Raw genomic sequence first — 18,464 nt, 5'->3', positions numbered from 1 at the left:
ACAATTAGTGCAAATCTGAGGCAAGAAAAAAAAAAAAAAACTACCCTCAATTTCCCCTCCAGTCATTGAGTCACGTGGGATGCGGAAAGTGACTCACCACAACACAGTCCATGACGCAACGAGTCCATCAGGTCCCCGCCGAGTATGACCCAGCCGTGGACTTGCTGCAGACAACCTTCGCTCAGGAATGTGTTGGCGTCTTAATAAAATGTGTGGTTTCTCTTTCCAGTGGCCCTTCACGTTTGTTCGGCTGTGTTTCTTGCCAGTAACTGTGGTAGTGGTGTTTTTGACGTGTTTCTGTGTTCCGCTCTGAATCACCTCAAGGTGTATCGCGTCTGACCTTGATGACACATTGCTGCTCCTCCTCCTCTTCCTCCTCCTCCATCTACCACAACTTTAATTACTATATAACATTTCAATGCCTTTTCCTCCTCCTCTCACAGCTATTATTACCACAAATTTAATTATCACCATTCCAACTAATCCTTTTCTTCCTCCTCCTCCAACTACTACAATTACTACTTCTACCACAAGAGTATCAGCGTTTTTAAAGCAATGATTCTTCTCAATCAAACATAAACTTCCCAGCAGTGCCAGTGGTAGAACACAAGCACGCCGTCTTTCAATCACTCATTATTCAACTGTCTTCAGAATGTGACAAGTAGACTTTTTTTTTTCTTCCGCTCTAATGAACAAGACGTAGCATAAAATAATTTCGGTATGTATGATTACCAGGGGAAGTGTGTGTGTGTGTGTGTGTGTGTGTGTGTGTGTGTGTGTGTGTGTGTGTGTGTGTGTGTGTGTGTGTGTGTGTGTGTGTATGCACATATTTGCTAACTTGAGTGGTAAATTTACGTCATCAGCGGCTTGCCACATTTAAACACTCCTTATAACGGAAGAACCATTAACAGAACACAGTAATAACTTCCAGATTACGAACACAGCTCCTTTTTGTAATCTAACATTATTTCATTCCCCATGTGTGTAATGTTCAAATAAAAAGAAATAATAAAAAAAAAAGCTCACAGTTTATACACACGTTGCAACTTGACAAAACACGCCCACCACAAGTCAAACACCTCATAACACAACAACAAACACATTACCAGTCGCACGAACACAGTGAAGCAAATAACAAACAAGGAAAAACCAGGTGAACCGAGACGTGTGGCTATCAACACCACCCGTCTGTCTGTCTGGTCCGCACCGCCGCACCTGAGCCTCACGCCACCACGTAACACACTTGGCCAACCACACACCAAGGAGGGTCACTCAGTTGCCAGCTACACACTGCCGCTAACACCTGTTGTAGCGTAACGGAAGACGCATGAAATGAGAACCAGGACATGGAGAGAAAATGACATGAGAGAAGAAAGAAGGGAAAAAGGAAATGAAGGACACAAGGACGAGAGGAGATATGAATCAGTGAAACATGACAGATGAAAGACGTTATTAATTTTTCATAATGTTCGCAAGAGTTCACTTCATTTGATGCCTCTGCGATTGATCAACTGAGGAAAAGACTTGCCAGAAGAAAGAAATGATGGAAAATAAAATGAGAGAACACAAGGAAGAAAGAGAATATGAATCAAAATGAAACATGACAAATGATAAAAGACGTGATTAGTTTTTCATATGACGTTTGCACGAGTCTAGCTGATCTAATGCTTCTGCGATTGATCGACTGAGGAAGGGACATCAGAAGAAAGGAGAACTGAAGGGAAAGGAAATGAGGGAACACAAGGTAGGTAAAGAATATGAATCAAAGTAAAATATGACAGATGAAAGAAGACGTGATTTGTTTCTCATACGATGTTTACACGAGTGATGGCTCTGCGACTGATCTCCCTACACAGACACGTCTTAGTCTCGTACTCTTATGAAGATTATCATCAATGGCAACCGAGCTGGTAATTGAGATCTTCATGGTTGTCTTGATCTCAGTGACGGTACAGAATCCTTGGAGGTAATCTAAAACGTTTTTGACTCTCGTAAGGAATATTTTCAAAGGCTGCAGATATGATTAGTCAGGTTCTCTTGGGTATTTCCATCACTGAGCATGCAGAAAACTTACTGAATAATCACTATAAACACAAGAACACCCTTGAAAACATTAAAAAAAAAAATCCACAAGAGCGTGATGAATATATATATATTAATTGAGATGAAAAAGTTGATACGTTGCAGAATACTCGTATGGTCCCTGTTGAACTATCGTTAGAGTAATGAAAAACACCCTTGAAAACTCCAATAAAAGCTACTAGAGCCAACTGAAGATATATTCGAGTTAAGGTCCCCTCTTAAAATATCACTAGGATCATGAAAACATTCTTGAAAACTCCAGTAACATCCACTAGAGTCTGTTGAAAACATATACGACCTAAGGCACTGAAGCATTCGACAATATACGGACCTTATAACAATAATATGGCACTAACTAATATGGCTCTAATAAACAAGGCAAAGAGATGCCCTCTACATTACAATATCAAAGAGTAATAACCAGAGCACGTACGTTTAAACGCTTTCCTCTTTCAACAGGGCTATTTTCAAAGGTCACAGGAATAATAAATCAAGTTCTCAAGACATTTTCTGCCTTTGTCGATACATAATCTTTGTTAAACGACCATTAGAATCACCAGAAAATCCTTGGAAAATAAAACTAATAACTTCCATTATTATTAGAAGGCAATGAAGGTAAGACGCTGAAACGTTTAAGAACATGGCATTAGATGAATTTGACCTTGGGATTGCAAAGACTCGCGCAGCATGAAGACGCCAGCTGACCCAGAGACCATCAACACCTCGAGAATAAGCGGGTGGGGTGACTTTCACTTCCAGACCACCTTTTTCTTCTCTTTTCTCGTTATTACGTCATGCGAGAAATTTCCGGCACAGGTATGACGAGAGTTACACATAATTCCTAAGAATTTGATGTGGAAGTGGGAAGGAAAAGATCAGTGCTTCCCCCGCGTTAACATATACAAATAAAACTGTGACAGTGAAACATGACGACACATCCTGCCAAGCGTCCCACGGAGCATGGCGCAACTGAGGATAATGTGCCGTGATTCAATGATAGCTGGTCCAACTGACCCGCCCGCCGCCTGGGTCTTCATTGACGCGCTGCTGCTCTGAGTGCTCTTTCAGTTGGTACATTTGGATAGATAGATTGATGGATAGACAGACATACACACACACACACACACAGAGAGAGAGAGAGAGAGAGAGAGAGAGAGAGAGAGAGAGAGAGAGAGAGAGAGAGAGAGAGAGAGAGAGAGAGAGAGAGAGAGAGAGAGAGAGAGAGAGAGAGAGAGAGAGAGAGAGGAGCACGTTAAAGATTTAATAAGCTCACATCCAGTATACATCTTTTTTTCTTTTGTGAGCCCTTACATACCAAAACCATATTTTATTCAATCCAGAATTCTGTGTAATGTTGAATGTCTTATTTCTTGTAAGTACAGTACATATATAATTCCTAACTATCGGATATGTATATGTATGGGCCGTCTGCCACTCCTTCGACGTGCATCGCTGCCTTCGTCCCCACAACAAACAGTACAGTAGCCTTCAGATGCACATCACCTTATATTCTCCTATGACCTCCAAAACTATAGAGAAATGGAACTCGAGAAGGTAAATTGAAGCAACGAAAACATAACATATCAAATAGCAGAGAGAGAGAGAGAGAGAGAGAGAGAGAGAGAGAGAGAGAGAGAGAGAGAGAGAGAGAGAGAGAGAGAGAGAGAGAGAGAGAGAGAGAGAGAGAGAGAGAGAGAGAGAGAGAGAGAGAGAGAGAGAGATTCCTTTACTTGATGATTAACATTTTTCTATACTGTCAAAATAATTCACCAATTCTCTCTTTTTTCCCCATGCGTGATGAAAATGGCACCACCAGGCAAAAGCAACGGAGCATGACAAAAGGGAATGTTTATGGATGCAATGAAGGAAAATGTATTGGTGGTGGGTGTGGCGGAGGAACATAAGGAAAGCAGAGTAAGGTAGAAACAGGTGTTCAGCTCTGGTGACCCTGACGGATGCAGCCCAAGAAGGTTTATGGAGGCACTGAAGGAAGACATCCCAGTGATAGGTGAAGGGTGTGACGGAGGAGCATACTGAGGAAAGAGTAAGATGAATGTTAGAAATGGGTAAGATAGGAAGTAATATACCATAGTTTTCTTTTTATTCCACCGCTGCCACCAATGTAATAGTCAGAAATATGTAGTGTTACGATTTGTTCTGGCGATCCTCATGCAAAGACCCCAAAGAAAACTCGGATCTAACACTGAAGCATCCCAAAGAAAAACAGTCCAAAGAAAAGAAGTCCAAAGAAGAATCTTACCTAACAATGAAGGAGCCCAAGGAAAGACTCGTTCTCTAATAATAATGAACTCCAAGGGAAAGACTCTTACATAATAATAAAGGAGACAAAATAGAAAAAAAAAACTCTTATTTAACAATGAAGGGCAAGAAGAAAGACTTATCTAACAATGAAGAACCCCAAGAAAAGAAAAACTCTTATCTAGCAATGAATGACCCGTTTATCTAACAATGAAAGACCTCAAGAAAAAAGACTCATTCTCTAACAGTGAAGGAGCCTATAGAAGACTCTTAACCAATAATGACAGGAGTATACAAACAGGTGATGGCGTCCTCTACCGGTGAAGTTAGTAATAAAACCACATTCCACCTGCAGACGAAGCTTGCATTTGAAAGAACTGAGGTAGCTTACATTCTTTCCTCTTCGAGTTTTAGGGCGTGGCGAGTTGAACGGGTTTTCACACTTTTATCTCTTTCTTTTTTTTTTTTTCTTGGCCAGTCTCCTTGACATGTAAAACGAAAAATGAATGAATGAATGAATGAATGAATGCATGAATGAAAGAATGCATAAATAAATAAATAGATGAATAAATAATAATAGCAGTAATAAAAAAAAAGAGAGTTAAGAGTACCATCAATCTCCGTGCTATCGGATAAGCATTCCTCCCAGATTACAGTTATCACACGCCCAGGTAAGAGTATCACACCTGACAAAACGCCAGCAAATACCGGTTAATTCCTGCACAGCTGATCTCACTACCTGGGGAGTTTTGCCTCGACAGGGGGAACACTTCTGCTGTTGAATATACCGAGGGCGTCAGAGTATCTTTGATAACAGAGATACAGACAGGTAAAACAAAGGTAAGTGGTCAGCGACAGGTGAAGACGAGATGGAAGGTAAGAAAGGTCGCTGTAATCACTGGTACTTCATCTGTCGCATTACCTTATAATCAGTCATATCACGGCAGATAACGTGTATCCTGGCCTAAGATAACAGGCATGGGTAGGCAAAGGTGAATTATCCAAGGTCTACACAGGTACATTGCAGGGACGTGGGCATCTCACCCCGAGAACAAATGAGAAATGAGGGAGTGGTATTTCACTCCTACAGCATTTGAGAAACGAGGATACCAAGATGGCAGGAATGGAGTGTATAAGTGAAGTCACCGGAAAATCAAAGCTGAGATGGTTCGGTCATCTAGAGTGAAGAGGTGATGAGGAACTCCTTGACTACTGTGAGGATAAAATGTGCTACAAGCTTGGAGAATAATACCGAGAGCAAGCACGGAAAACAAAGATACTGATAGGGTATAGTGCCAATCTTTCATTGCCTATGACTTTATTTTGCTTGGTAAGATCAAGTAGGGATGCTCAAACAAGAGGTGTTATAATGACCTCGGTAGATAAAGGATAAAGGGAGCGTGAAAGTGGCCTGCTGAGGGGAGTATTATAGGAAACGACGGAAAATGATGTGGAGAGATGGAACAACGGTGGAGCTTTAGAGAATGGGAGCAACAGAAGACAAGGCAGAAAAACAAATGAAGACTCGTAAAAACTCCTGACACTAGAGAAACTGCAAAGAAAGGTGACACAGTGAAATGGGGAGATGGAACACCGGCGGAGCTTCACAAAACTGGAACAATAGAAGATATAAGGCAGAAAAGTGTGAAGGAGACTCGCACCAACCCCTGAAGCTAGAGAAACTGCAAAGAAGCAAATGGAGAAGGTTCGTACTCCAACTACTGACACAAGAAAAGTAGAAAAGAGAGAACATACTGGGGAAAACTGGAGTAACTACGCGACTGGACAGAAACTTATAAGCCACGAATGCAGGAATAATACATGCACTATATATAACAATAACACTGTGCTGTCCCCGAAAACCTCTCCGTAAAATACTACATCAACAAACAACCTGGAAATACTTTCAACGCACAATACCGCCAGTGCAACGTACTTACAGATTCGCAAACGTACACACATAAAAACACTGAGATAATACGACTCTCAATGTGGTTAATAGGTAAATGTAAGCATAAACTTTTTTTTTTTCTAGGACTGTGGTTCAAGCTAGACTGACTGATATAGAGACATAAGTAGATAGACAAATAGATTGACAGATAAACAAATAAACAATTAATTAAAAAGGTAGATACTGATGATCGACTGATTTAACACCAGCAAAGGGCAAGATAAAAGGTAAGAAAAACCACTTGCAAGTAAAAACAAAACCACATCGTCACTTTACCTCATAATCACAAACACAAACACACAAACACAAAGTCTCCGACAAAGCAGGACGGTAACGCGTATTCTTGCTGAGCGTGGTGTGCCGTGACAGCTTCCTCACTCAGGGACCAAACCAAGACTGAATGGCTGAGTGGGAAAGGAAGGCTCAGTATGTCAAGCCTGTGTCGGGAATTTTGGGACCTGGTGGTGGTGGGCGTGGTGGTGGTAGTAGTGGTGGTGCCCCTGTCTGAGTAAGTGAATGAGTGAGTGAGTGTTTCCGTCCCCGCCGCCGTTGCAATGTGATTTCTTGCGTATATGTACTTCCGTTCATTTCATTGGTGGTCTGTCTGTCTGTCTGTCTGTATGCTTTGTTTGTTTGTGTGTGTGTGTGTGTTCTTGTTTTTTTTTTTTTTTTTGCCTGTTTATATGTTTGTTATTTTTTGTCCTTTTATATGTTTGTGTTTATTTGCTATTTTTGTCTTTAACTGCTTCTTTCTCTATATCTTTTTGTCTTTGTTTGTTTATATCTTTATGTCTTTGTTTATTTGTTTATTTGTTTCTGTCTGCTTGTTTGTTTATTTGTTTTTGTCTTTGTTTATTTTTTTTGTATTTTTGTTTGTTTATTTGTTTCTGCCTTTGTCTGTTTGATTGTTTGTTTATCTGTCTCGATTTGTCTGTTTACGTGTCAACGGTCTCTGTTTACCCCCTTATCTGTTTATCTGTAACGGTCTCTGTCTGCCTGTCTATCTGATTCTTTACGTCACGGTTTCAGTCTCTTTGTTTCTTCATTTATCAATTATACCCTCTTATCTGTGTGTTTTCCTATTCATCTATCATATCCTCCCTTACCCCTCATCTCTCTCTCTCTCTCTCTCTCTCTCTCTCTCTCTCTCTCTCTCTCTCTCTCTCTCTCTCTCTCTCTCTCTCTCTCTCTCACACACACACACACACACACACACCCTTGGCAGGCTGAGATTCACGCTCGCTGACGTGCAAGGATGTGCACTAATGCGCGACCGGTTACCGCCCCCCATTGAGCAAGAGCATCATGTGTGGTGTGCGAGAGCTCACCCTTATCCACAGAACTCTAACCTCTCTAAGGAGGATGCAGCTGGTGATCGTGACTCCATCACATATATGGATGTTGGAAAACGAATTATGATAGATTCCTACTGTATTTATGTAGTCTTGAAACTTGGTAGTTTGTTACATTGACAGTTTTATTTTAATTTATTTCACTCGCGCACGACAGGTCAAAGGTTGCAAAAAAAACATAAAAAATACGAAAGCACAACATGAATCTTCGAAAAAAGTTACGATAGATTTCTACTGTACCTATGTAGCTTTCAAAGCAGATTCTACTGATATTTTATTTTCTCTTATTTTACTCGCATACTTGTTGTTTAAGTACGAGTGAAGAGGAATCGAGGAAAAGGGAATCCTAAAGACAAGTTATAATAGATTTCTAATGCACGTATGCGATCATTCAAAGCAAATTCTTGTTCAACTGACAGTTTCATTTTTCACTCGCATACCCCATGACCAAGGTCTGTAAAATAACTACACTGAAAGGTATGCATGTAACGATAAGTAAGATAAGTTCAACATATGAATATAAGAAAATAAAGAAAGGAGACATTAGGTCTACATGTGGCAATGCCTGTATAAAATATATCTACCTATATCACCTATCATCCCTAGTATAATAGTGACAAGTGCGTTCCCTGTCTAATACTTATATAATGCAGTGATAAGGGCGTCCCCTCCCTAATACTCATATAATACAGTGACAAGGGCGTTCCTTGCCTAGTATAATATAGTGACAAGGGCGTTCCCTGCCTAGTGCAAGTATAATACCGTGACAAGGACATCTGCCTGGAACCGGGAGGAACCCATACCCATATCAGGAACCGGTTCAACAGCTTCCCCCCAGAGCACGTATGTGTGTGTGTGTGTGTGTGTGTGTGTGTGTGTGTGTGTGTGTGTGTGTGTGTGTGTGTGTGTGTGTGTGTGTGTGTGTGTGTGTGTGTGTGTAAGTGTGATCAAGGCGCTCATGGCACAGAAACCTCCACTCGCCTGACCTCAAATGGCAGCTCAGGTATCCTTTCCCTTCCTCTCCCCTCCCTCTTCCTTCCTCCTCCCCCACCTCCATCCCTGCATCCAGTCTTCACACCAAGGAACGACGGAAAGTTAACCAGTTTCATATTTTTAATCTCTCTCTCTCTCTCTCTCTCTCTCTCTCTCTCTCTCTCTCTCTCTCTCTCTCTCTCTCTCTCTCTCTCTCTCTCTCTCTCTCTCTCTCTCTCTCTGGCCAAAATCTCTGCTTTCAACAATGGACAAGAATCTTTCCTTAAAAGATATAATATTATGCAGGATTTTTTTTTAAATGATGCTGGATGACGACATGGTTCTTCAAGTGTGTGTGTGTGTGTGTGTGTGTGTGTGTGTGTGTGTGTGTGTGTGTGTGTGTGTGTGTGTGTGTGTGTGTGTGTGTGTGTGTGTTCTGCCAGAGTATACATCACTTTCATGTACTTATTTACTACTACGGTAAGAAACGTTCATGGGAGAGGGGAGTTGGCCGGAAGGGAATGAAAGGAGCGGCACATAAACTGTAAGAGAAAGGGAAAAATGCAACGTGATTCGGGGCAGGTCGTGGTGGTGGTGGGCAAACCAGAGTATCAATTTCCTCACCTAAGACAAGTTTCAATTTCCAGGAATCCCGCTACTTGTCATGCCTCGGTAATTTTTTGGATACTGTTACACCCCACTTGAATTGCACTCCCCGACCAGTAATGATGCATCCCTGGACTCTGAAACGCTTAGGATTACCACTGGCACTATTTTTCAAAGGCAGCATTGTTGACTAGTCGAGTTTTCCAACTAACGATGCACAATCCTTATCAAGCTACTATTGGAATCATAAAAACAGCCTTGACAACACTAACAGCGTGACTATAACATCGAATTCACATGGTTATTTTTTTCCACTATTAAAGCAGAATTCTTATTAGACTATTATTGGAATCCTGAAAACAGCTTTGGGAACACTGATAGCATGATCAGTCGTTTTCAAGGTAATTTTTCCCACCAGTGATGCAGAATTCGTTAAACTACTACTAGAATCATGAAAACGGACTTGACGAGAGTAACAGCTTCCATTACAGCCTGTTAAGATAGTCGAAATAAGACGGCGAAATGTCTGGGATGATGGCCGCAGCCCGTAGTGTTGTCCAAACTGCTTCTTAGACAACTTAGTCTGAATATATCCGCTGCCCTCACCACCCTATTGCCTCTTGTATACTTTCTTTCTCTAACAAAACTCTCTACTTCTCTGCCTACGAATTAAGAACATAAGTGAAGCACAAGAAGTCACCAGCCTACTCGTAGCACTCACTATATAGAACATACACAGTTATACCCACCCACCATCCCTATCCATAAATTTATCCAATCTTTTCTGAGTTCCCTATATCGACTCGGCATTAACAACGTGATTACTGAATCTATTCTTGTCATCTTCTATTTTGTGAGCATTACATTAATGAATTTTCATCTTAATTAAAACGTTATCTTTTCCTGTTAGTTCATAACACCACCGCGGCGTTCAAATCAATGTGAATAGAGGGACGTAAAAGTTTTAATATTCTCGGTAACATACACGAGTCATTTATAGCTTCTTCCTAGTTAAGTAAGGCGGCGATTGATGGTTTCTTCCTGGATGGCGGTGCATACTAGTGGTAACTGGTGAGAGAGAGGGTTCAGTAGGGTGAGGAAATGGAGCAGCTCGTTCGCTCGCTCGCTGTCTCCATTGCGTACACAATATAATAATCTAATACAATCCTTGAAAACTGGCATTTCGCTTCCAAAAATATATTGTGAAGTTATTCGTATACTAACAATAAATAACTCGTGAAGATTTACGCTAACAACGCTGAAAATAATGAAAATTGCATCGTAATTACAGTAGAAAATAGTACGGAGTATCTCAGACTGTATTAACTATATCATGATTACAGCTAAAAATAGTTCTACGTAAATAATGGAGATCCTACTTAATACACCGTAATTACACACACACACACACACACACACACACAGAGAGAGAGAGAGAGAGAGAGAGAGAGAGAGAGAGAGAGAGAGAGAGAGAGTGTGTGTGTGTGTGTGTGTGTTCCAGGCATTAAGGTTTTCTATCACGGCTAGCCGGTATGTTTGAAGCATGAAACTCCTAGAAAAGCGATTCAGCCTTCGTCCCATTGATCACCGTGGCCTGTTAAAGTCTGGCAACGTCACGGATACTTACAAACAAGTTACCCCCAGGAGAGATGAAAATTGGCTAGAATTCGTGACCTATCATAATCTAGCACCAGTGTCCACCGAACGTCATGGCGAGGGAGGCAAGGACGAGGGTGGATGAGTAGCGTTGCGTGGGTGAGTCTCGTTTGCAGGACATCCTACGTAGCCTTTTGACTCGTGTCTCGCTTCACCTGGGGTTAACTCTTTCTGTGGTGATGGTGTTAAGGTGTTTCAAGCATATCTAGACGATTTTAATTAGCAAAGATATAACTGCAGGCACTAGAAGGTTTAAACAATCATATTTAGACTATTTTAATTAGCAAAGATATAAAGGAACTAGAAGGTTTAAACTACATAATTATTTGGAGGTGTCTTTCGAAATTGTGAACTTGCACAATAACATTTTAAAAGATTATCAGAGTTCATGGCGGTCACAAGATTAATATGACAATTTAATATCAGTAAACTTACATATAGTTACTGTATGTGATGGTTCATGATGAGGGCAGAAATAGCCCGATATTGCATGTATACGATAGCCCATGTAATGACTCCTTTCTTAATGTTTTATTGTTTTATTGTTTTACTGATTTTATTTACTTTTTTAATGTTATGTATAAGCAACTACTAGGGAGCTCTTAAGCCAAAATGAATTTCATTTGTATTACATTTTGTATTACAACTTGACGAATAAATTATCTTATCTTATCTTATCTTATCTTAGTATTTATAAATTTAATTTTCTGTCTACAAAATGCTAATAAATGTTCAAACGGGATCCTTTTAAATATGATGGTTTTGTATAATGATCTACTTAGCAACATACCTTAAAGAACTTCAACACTTTTTTTTTCTTTTTTGTTTAGAATACTATGAGCAATCACCACCATATACATACCACGTTTATCATCCTATTCCACTGCTTACTTTCCTACCTTAAGAGAAAGTGTGCAAGAGGTTATCTGCTCCTCCCCGCTGTGAGCCTGCTGCGGGAGGCAGGCGTGCTGCTCCGGCGGTCAAACAAGTTTTCATTGATCGTAACATCGCACACATACTTCTCTCATAACATCCATAAAAGTGTTTCATAGCAAGCACGCGACTGTGCGCATATTTTGTCGCATATAGTTTTTTTTTTTTTTCCCCTTTATCATTGGCCGTTCAATTCCGTTATTGGAGAAAATGTGGTGTGTGAATGACTGAATTAATTAATTAAATATAATAATACTATAATCAGTGAAATTATTACTTCTTTCCTGTCTAATTTAATTTGTTGCTGCTGCTGCTGCTGCTGTTGCTGCTGCTGTTGCCGCTGCTGCTACTGCTGCTGCTGCTGCTGCTACTACTACTGCTACTGATACAAACAATAATAATAATAATAATAATAATGATAATAATAATAATAATAATAATAATAATAATAATAATAATAATAATAATAATAACTCCTCACCGGTGCGGCACATCACGGTAGTATTTGCGACTGCTGAACTCAGACGAGGATGAAGTGGAAATTCCCCCGCAGGAGGAGGGAGTCAGGGGCTCCAGGGGTGTCACCACATCGCGCTCCTCACTCATCCTTCCTGCTGGGGGTGATGAACATATTAATAACCCATATTGCAGAGTGCATATGCAATGCTCGCATTCTTAAATGTTTCAGGACTTTCATAGACTTACTTTCAAAGGCCACAAAAATTATTGCATATTGAGAGTTCATAGATGTTTCCCTCCATTGCTGATGCATAATCCTAGTTAAACTATCACCAGAATCCTAAGAAATACTCTTGAAAGCTTCCATAACATTAACTAAAGTAGGCAAGATAGGCGGCGAAACGTCTGGGACTGCGGTCTTAAAATTATAGCCAGTTGGACGAACTCATTTCTATATGCAACGCTTAATCCATGACTAAGTTTTATCTTCGGTTATAAGCATGTCAGTCAAGATTCAGTTTTCCATAGTCACAGCAAAATTGATGTTCGGTATATTTCCTGCAATCCGACTGATTTTAACGATGTTTGGGATCGCAAAGATCTCGTTTCCGAGTTAAACAGTTGCTCCCATCCCCTCTAATCCACCATCTTGGGGTGGGGAACTTTTTTTTTTATTTACAACAGCAGAACCTCTAGGATCAGGGGTATAACATCATTTCAAATGGAAGGGATGGCGCTCACACTCGTATGATAAAACTATCTTTAGTGATTAAGTCGTTCTCGGGAAGAAAAACAAAGAAAATTAGCCAGGTGGGATGGAAGCCCTATTATCACAACAGACATTGCGGCGCCAAGATATTTTATTTTACCAATCAATCATTCCCGCTGACCTCTGTCCCTAAAGAACTGTCAAGGTTCACGGAGTCCGCAGGGTCAGTAATGTGGTTATTCTTTGAAGCCCTGACTTGGCAATGTTAAAACAGTACGTGCGTATCAGCGAGGGGCGTTCAATCACAATCACAATCCAGATCTAACAACAGAAATTTTCACAAGGATAGTAAAAAAATAAATAAATGAATAAATAAATAAATAAATAAATAAAGGAAAATAAATAAATATATAAATAAAAAAATCGCAACAGGATTTTCCGTTAAATTTTCGAGTCCCACACCGGAAAAGGCAACACACATTACTACACCTTCCCCCTCACCGTACTAACCATCTATTTATACCCAACGGTTCGATATGCGGTTGAAAGAGACTCGACCCTGGGTTTACCAAGAATACATGACCAACACTCACGACAGGATGAGTCTTTTGTCTTAAAAAAATCCGTCGAGCTAAAAACGTCTAGTCGGTGTGTGTGTGTGTGTGTGTATGTATATATATATATATATATATATATATATATATATATATATATATATATATATATATATATATATATATATATATATATATATATATATATATATATATATATATATATATATATATATATATATATATATTATATATATAGTGCAGGGTGGTACCATCAGCGTAGAAGTGGATAGGACAAGAAATCTTCTAAACCAAACTTCTTGTCCAATCCACTCCTACGCTGATGATACCACCCTGCACTTTTCCACGTCTTTTCATAGACGTCCAACCCTTCAGGAGGTAAACATATCACGCAGGGATGCCACAGAACGCTTGACTTCTGATCTTTCTAAAATTTCTGATTGGGGCAGAGCAAACTTGGTATTGTTCAATGCCTCAAAAACTCAATTCCTCCATCTATCAACTCGACACAACCTTCCAGACAACTATCCCCTCTTCTTCAATGACACTCAACTGTCCCCCTCTTCTACACTGAACATCCTTGGTCTGTCCTTTACTTATAATCTGAACTGAAAACTTCACATCTCATCTCTAGCTAAAACAGCTTCTATGAAGTTAGGCGTTCTGAGACGTCTCCGCCAGTTTTTCTCACCCCCCCCACAGCGCTAACTCTGTACAAGGGCCTTATCCGTCCATGTATGGAGTATGCTTCACATGTCTGGGGGGGGTTCCACTCATACTGCTCTTCTAGACAGGGTGGAATCAAAAGCTTTTCGTCTCATCAACTCCTCTCCTCTACCTGACTGTCTTCAGCCTCTCTCTCACCGCCGCAATGTTGCATATCTAGCTGTCTTCTACCGCTATTTTCATGCTAACTGCTCTTCTGATCTTGCTAACTGCATGCCTCCCCTCCTTCCGCGGCCTCACTGCACAAGACTTTCTTCTTTCTCTCACCCATATTCTGTCCACCTCTCGAACGCAAGAGTTAACTGGTATTCTCAATCATTCATCCCTATCTCTGGTAAACTCTGAAACTCCCTGCCTGCTTCTGTATTTCCACCTTCCTATGACTTGAATTCCTTCAAGAGGGAGGTTTCAAGACACTTATTCATCAATTTTTGACCACTGCTTTGACCCTTTTGTGGGACTGGCATTTCAGTGGGCATTTTTTTTATTGGAATTTTGTTGCCTTTGGCCAGTGTCCTTCCTACATAAAAAAAAAAAAAAAAAAAAAAAAAAAAAAAAAAAAAAAAATATATATATATATATATATATATATATATATATATATATATATATATATATATATATATATATATATATATATATATATATATATATATATATATATATATATATATATATATATTTTTTTTTTTCTTTTTCTTTTTTCTTTCTTTTCACACACACACAAACACACACACACACTGCTTCAGCAGCAAAATTAATATGTTATTGATTTGAAATTTATGATATGGGTTTTACATGTTTCCACACAATTATAATAGATTTAAAAAAATACTGATTACACACATAACATTATGTTGCAAAAAGTGAGCTAAATTTACCCCTGAAGCAATACAATCATGACAAGGCATATGCATACAGTACAAATGATTTATTACATACTTTCTGCACATGAAATCCTAGCACATTAAGGTTGATGATATGAGCATGATGGAGCAATGAAATAAAAGATGCAGAGGATGAAGCCCCTGGTTAGTAATAAGGGTCAGGGTGAAGAAAGTGGAAGCCCTTCTTCCTCCAGACCTCATCCCATGTCTTACTCAGTCTGTTCACTGACAATGTACCTTCTGTCTGAACATGATCATCACATTCCAAATCATATGACCTTTCTCCATTAATGGTCTGTGTCAAATTTGTTCACCAATACAATACTCACAGTACTGCACATCTATGTACTTAACTATTTCCTATTCATTACATTCCAGCCACAAATATAATTTTGAAAAACCAAGCTTCAATACCAAAATTAATAACACTTTTAATTTGGATCTATGCAAGAAAAGCCAGAACATCAAATCTTTCTATGAATTGTTGAAGTTTTGTTTCAATAATTCATAGCAAGGCAGCATGGAAAAGTATCACAACTTCAAGCTCCTTAACATCACATTGTGATATGAGTTTCACACTTACTAGCACTACTCAGGGCTCACTAAGTATTGACGAAGAAAAATACTATTTGTGAAAAGGAGAAATGGAAAGCACATTTATATCAATTTTCAAGATTAGTTTTGTAGGTGACATAATAAATTTTCTACACCTTGTTGTATTGGTTGAAGGCTGAGATTATCCTTCATGAAGGACAGAACCATAGTTCCTGCTTACTTCAGAGCCTAGTTTCTCACTTCTCTAAGTAATATTCTTTTGTAAGAGGTAAACCACTATCATTAATTCAATAACTGTCAACAGTAATCAATGATACGCATAACAAAGTATTATCAGTTTTGTTGTCAGCTTCATGATACATATTAATATTATTTGTACTAAACATATTACATATTATGTCTACTATTGTGTATTTTCTTATTACATACTAATAGTATGAGTTTCAATATTATCTGAATGATCAAATTGTAGCATTAATCATATTCCCCAGTGACAAAATTTGTCAATGCACGACAAGGAATTAATTATCATGTCAATACTTTCCATACCTTGCTCTACTGTTTGGTATCCATCAAATATACCTACTTCAAGTAAAAATCAATATCACTCAGACTGCTTCTTATGCCAATGCACCTTTTGTGCTGCCAGTCTCCAAATCAAGGAATTATCCTCTGAACACACACACACATACCATTTGATTTTTGTGTATGACTTCTGCACTTGTTCACAAGTTCAATATACTACATATCTTTATCACCCATCAACCATCAAGTCCTCTCATCAACAAGGTTATAATCTATGAAGCCAAACATCAAAAGCAGGTGTTGTGGACTGAAGGTGGACATGGTATGTCACACTAGTGTAATCTGCTGAACCCTGTATCAGCAGTGTAATCTGCTGAATTCTGTCAACAGTAAGTGTAAACTACCTTGTCCCAAGATGGCAGTGACCACATACTGCTGTTTCCTTGATATATATATATATATATATATATATATATATATATATATATATATATATATATATATATATATATATATATATATATATATATATATATATAATGTGCTGTGTTCTGAATCAGTTGTAGTTGTAGCCTGCCATGTCATAAGTTGGCAGTGGTGTAATCCACCATCCCAAACTGGGCATGGTTCTACTAGACTGATGTCTCCTGAGCCAGTAGCACAGCACATATAATTTCATGTTTATAGTAAATGTGGTAATAGTAGAAATTTGCTGGAGCATATAAATACTGTTTTAACTTACATACAGCAATGCATTACAAGCTTCCATCATTGAAGTGATTCTGTTGTTAATTAGTGTCCTCCAGCCACGCCAAATTGCTGTTGAAACAAGATGTGTTTTATTTGTTCATCACTCAACAACACATGCAAAGTCTCATTGTGTGATTTTTTTTTTTTTATGTTTTACCTATACCTGAGAGGTTCACATCACCATAATTTGCCCTCACCTGTCTATGAAGGTTGTATTTGTACTGGTAAGATGAGAACCTTATCGCACATTATAGAGATGATGTCACTCTGCATTACCAGTAACAGTTTATTATGTACTTATTATGTATTTCACCTGGTGTGTTTGTCAAGATGGGAGAAACACTAATATCAATTAATTAATAGTTTGAAGTCATACAGCTCTGAAGCTTTACAACTAACATGAACAAACAACAATCTAGTCTCCAGTTTTCATTTTCAGCTCAGGAAATTTTCTGATCAATTCTACAAATTTTACCAAAGAAAAAAAGTAAACAAAATAATGGTAATTAATATTGCCAACAGCAGCGACACTTAAGCATTATCAAAGTACTGTTAAACCGTAACAATAGCAATACAGAGGTAAAACTACTTCTACTTGTAATATCTACTTAGACGAGTGAGAAAAAAAAAAATCTTGACTCACCTGTTTTCACTCAAAAAATCGTCAAATTACTTTGCAATCCAATTAAGGAATGCTACAGCTATTGCTCGTCTTTAGATTTTTGCACAGACACAGTCCAACTTCACGAGACGCTAGATATTGAGCAAAGGAAGACCTCGGCACCAGTGGTGAGTGTTGGCACCTACCACGGTAAGAATGACTTGTGTTCCGCTCGAACAGTGCCAACAACACTATATGGAGAATTACACTCAACTGTTCGATGACAATACAAATTAATAGGAAAACTTGATTTTCATGACTTAATACATGTAGTTTCATTCAACAAAGCCCACTATAAACTTAATCACAGCAATTACAACGAAAAGTAGGGAGGTGCGGAACAAACCCCACCAAACCCTGCCAGCCGAGCGTCGTCTGCTGCAGAGCGGAGGTGGCGCAGCCAGGCCTCGGCCAGTCACTCATTACAACAGTACAGTACAATCTGGACTCGTAATGCAACAAAAACGTTCCTTCTTAGAGAATTACTCTTAGATGTAATGTCAAGAAATGTTCAAGTAATTTTTCGTGGCTATTGCTACGAATTTTCTGGTACTAATACAATAGCGAATGGCAAATATATTTTGTTATAGGAAATTATCTTCAGAATTTGCTCTGAACCATGTTTTCCCGGTTTTATTTGTCATGCGAATACCATTACACGTATACTCGTACATAGAATGTTGTATGTAATAATACATTGACCATCTAGGCATCGTTAGACATGTTAAATGCTGATTTATAATTTGACACTCCCTCGCTCTTGTATATATATGCGTGGATTCATTGTAGGGAAAGAGTAGCAACGT

The 18,464-nt window shown here is 38.9% G+C and overlaps 1 protein-coding gene across 8 annotated transcripts in view; it reads right to left on the bottom strand.

Annotated features, from left to right (window-relative positions):
• Window positions 1-18,464, bottom strand: part of LOC135101581 (cytosolic purine 5'-nucleotidase-like) — a 53,563-nt gene that overhangs the window by 34,486 nt on the left and 613 nt on the right. Inside the window, exons 1-3 of one of the 8 annotated variants that reach the window (XM_064005720.1) lie at window positions 17,641-18,038; window positions 16,990-17,066; window positions 12,293-12,425 (exon numbers count right to left, since the gene is read on the bottom strand). In XM_064005720.1, coding sequence (XP_063861790.1) covers window positions 12,293-12,417 — 125 coding nt within the window. In that variant the 5' untranslated portion in view covers window positions 12,418-12,425; window positions 16,990-17,066; window positions 17,641-18,038. Of the gene's footprint in view, window positions 1-97; window positions 128-1,106; window positions 1,244-6,568; window positions 6,719-12,292; window positions 12,426-16,989; window positions 17,067-17,640; window positions 18,039-18,464 lie in introns of those variants that run through there. The other 7 variants (XM_064005718.1, XM_064005719.1, XM_064005717.1 and 4 more) reach the window with 7 other exon arrangements.

Source organism: Scylla paramamosain, chromosome 6 (assembly GCF_035594125.1).
Source record: "Scylla paramamosain isolate STU-SP2022 chromosome 6, ASM3559412v1, whole genome shotgun sequence".
Lineage (NCBI taxonomy): Eukaryota > Metazoa > Arthropoda > Malacostraca > Decapoda > Portunidae > Scylla > Scylla paramamosain.
This window is presented reverse-complemented; position numbering and strand designations above follow the sequence as displayed.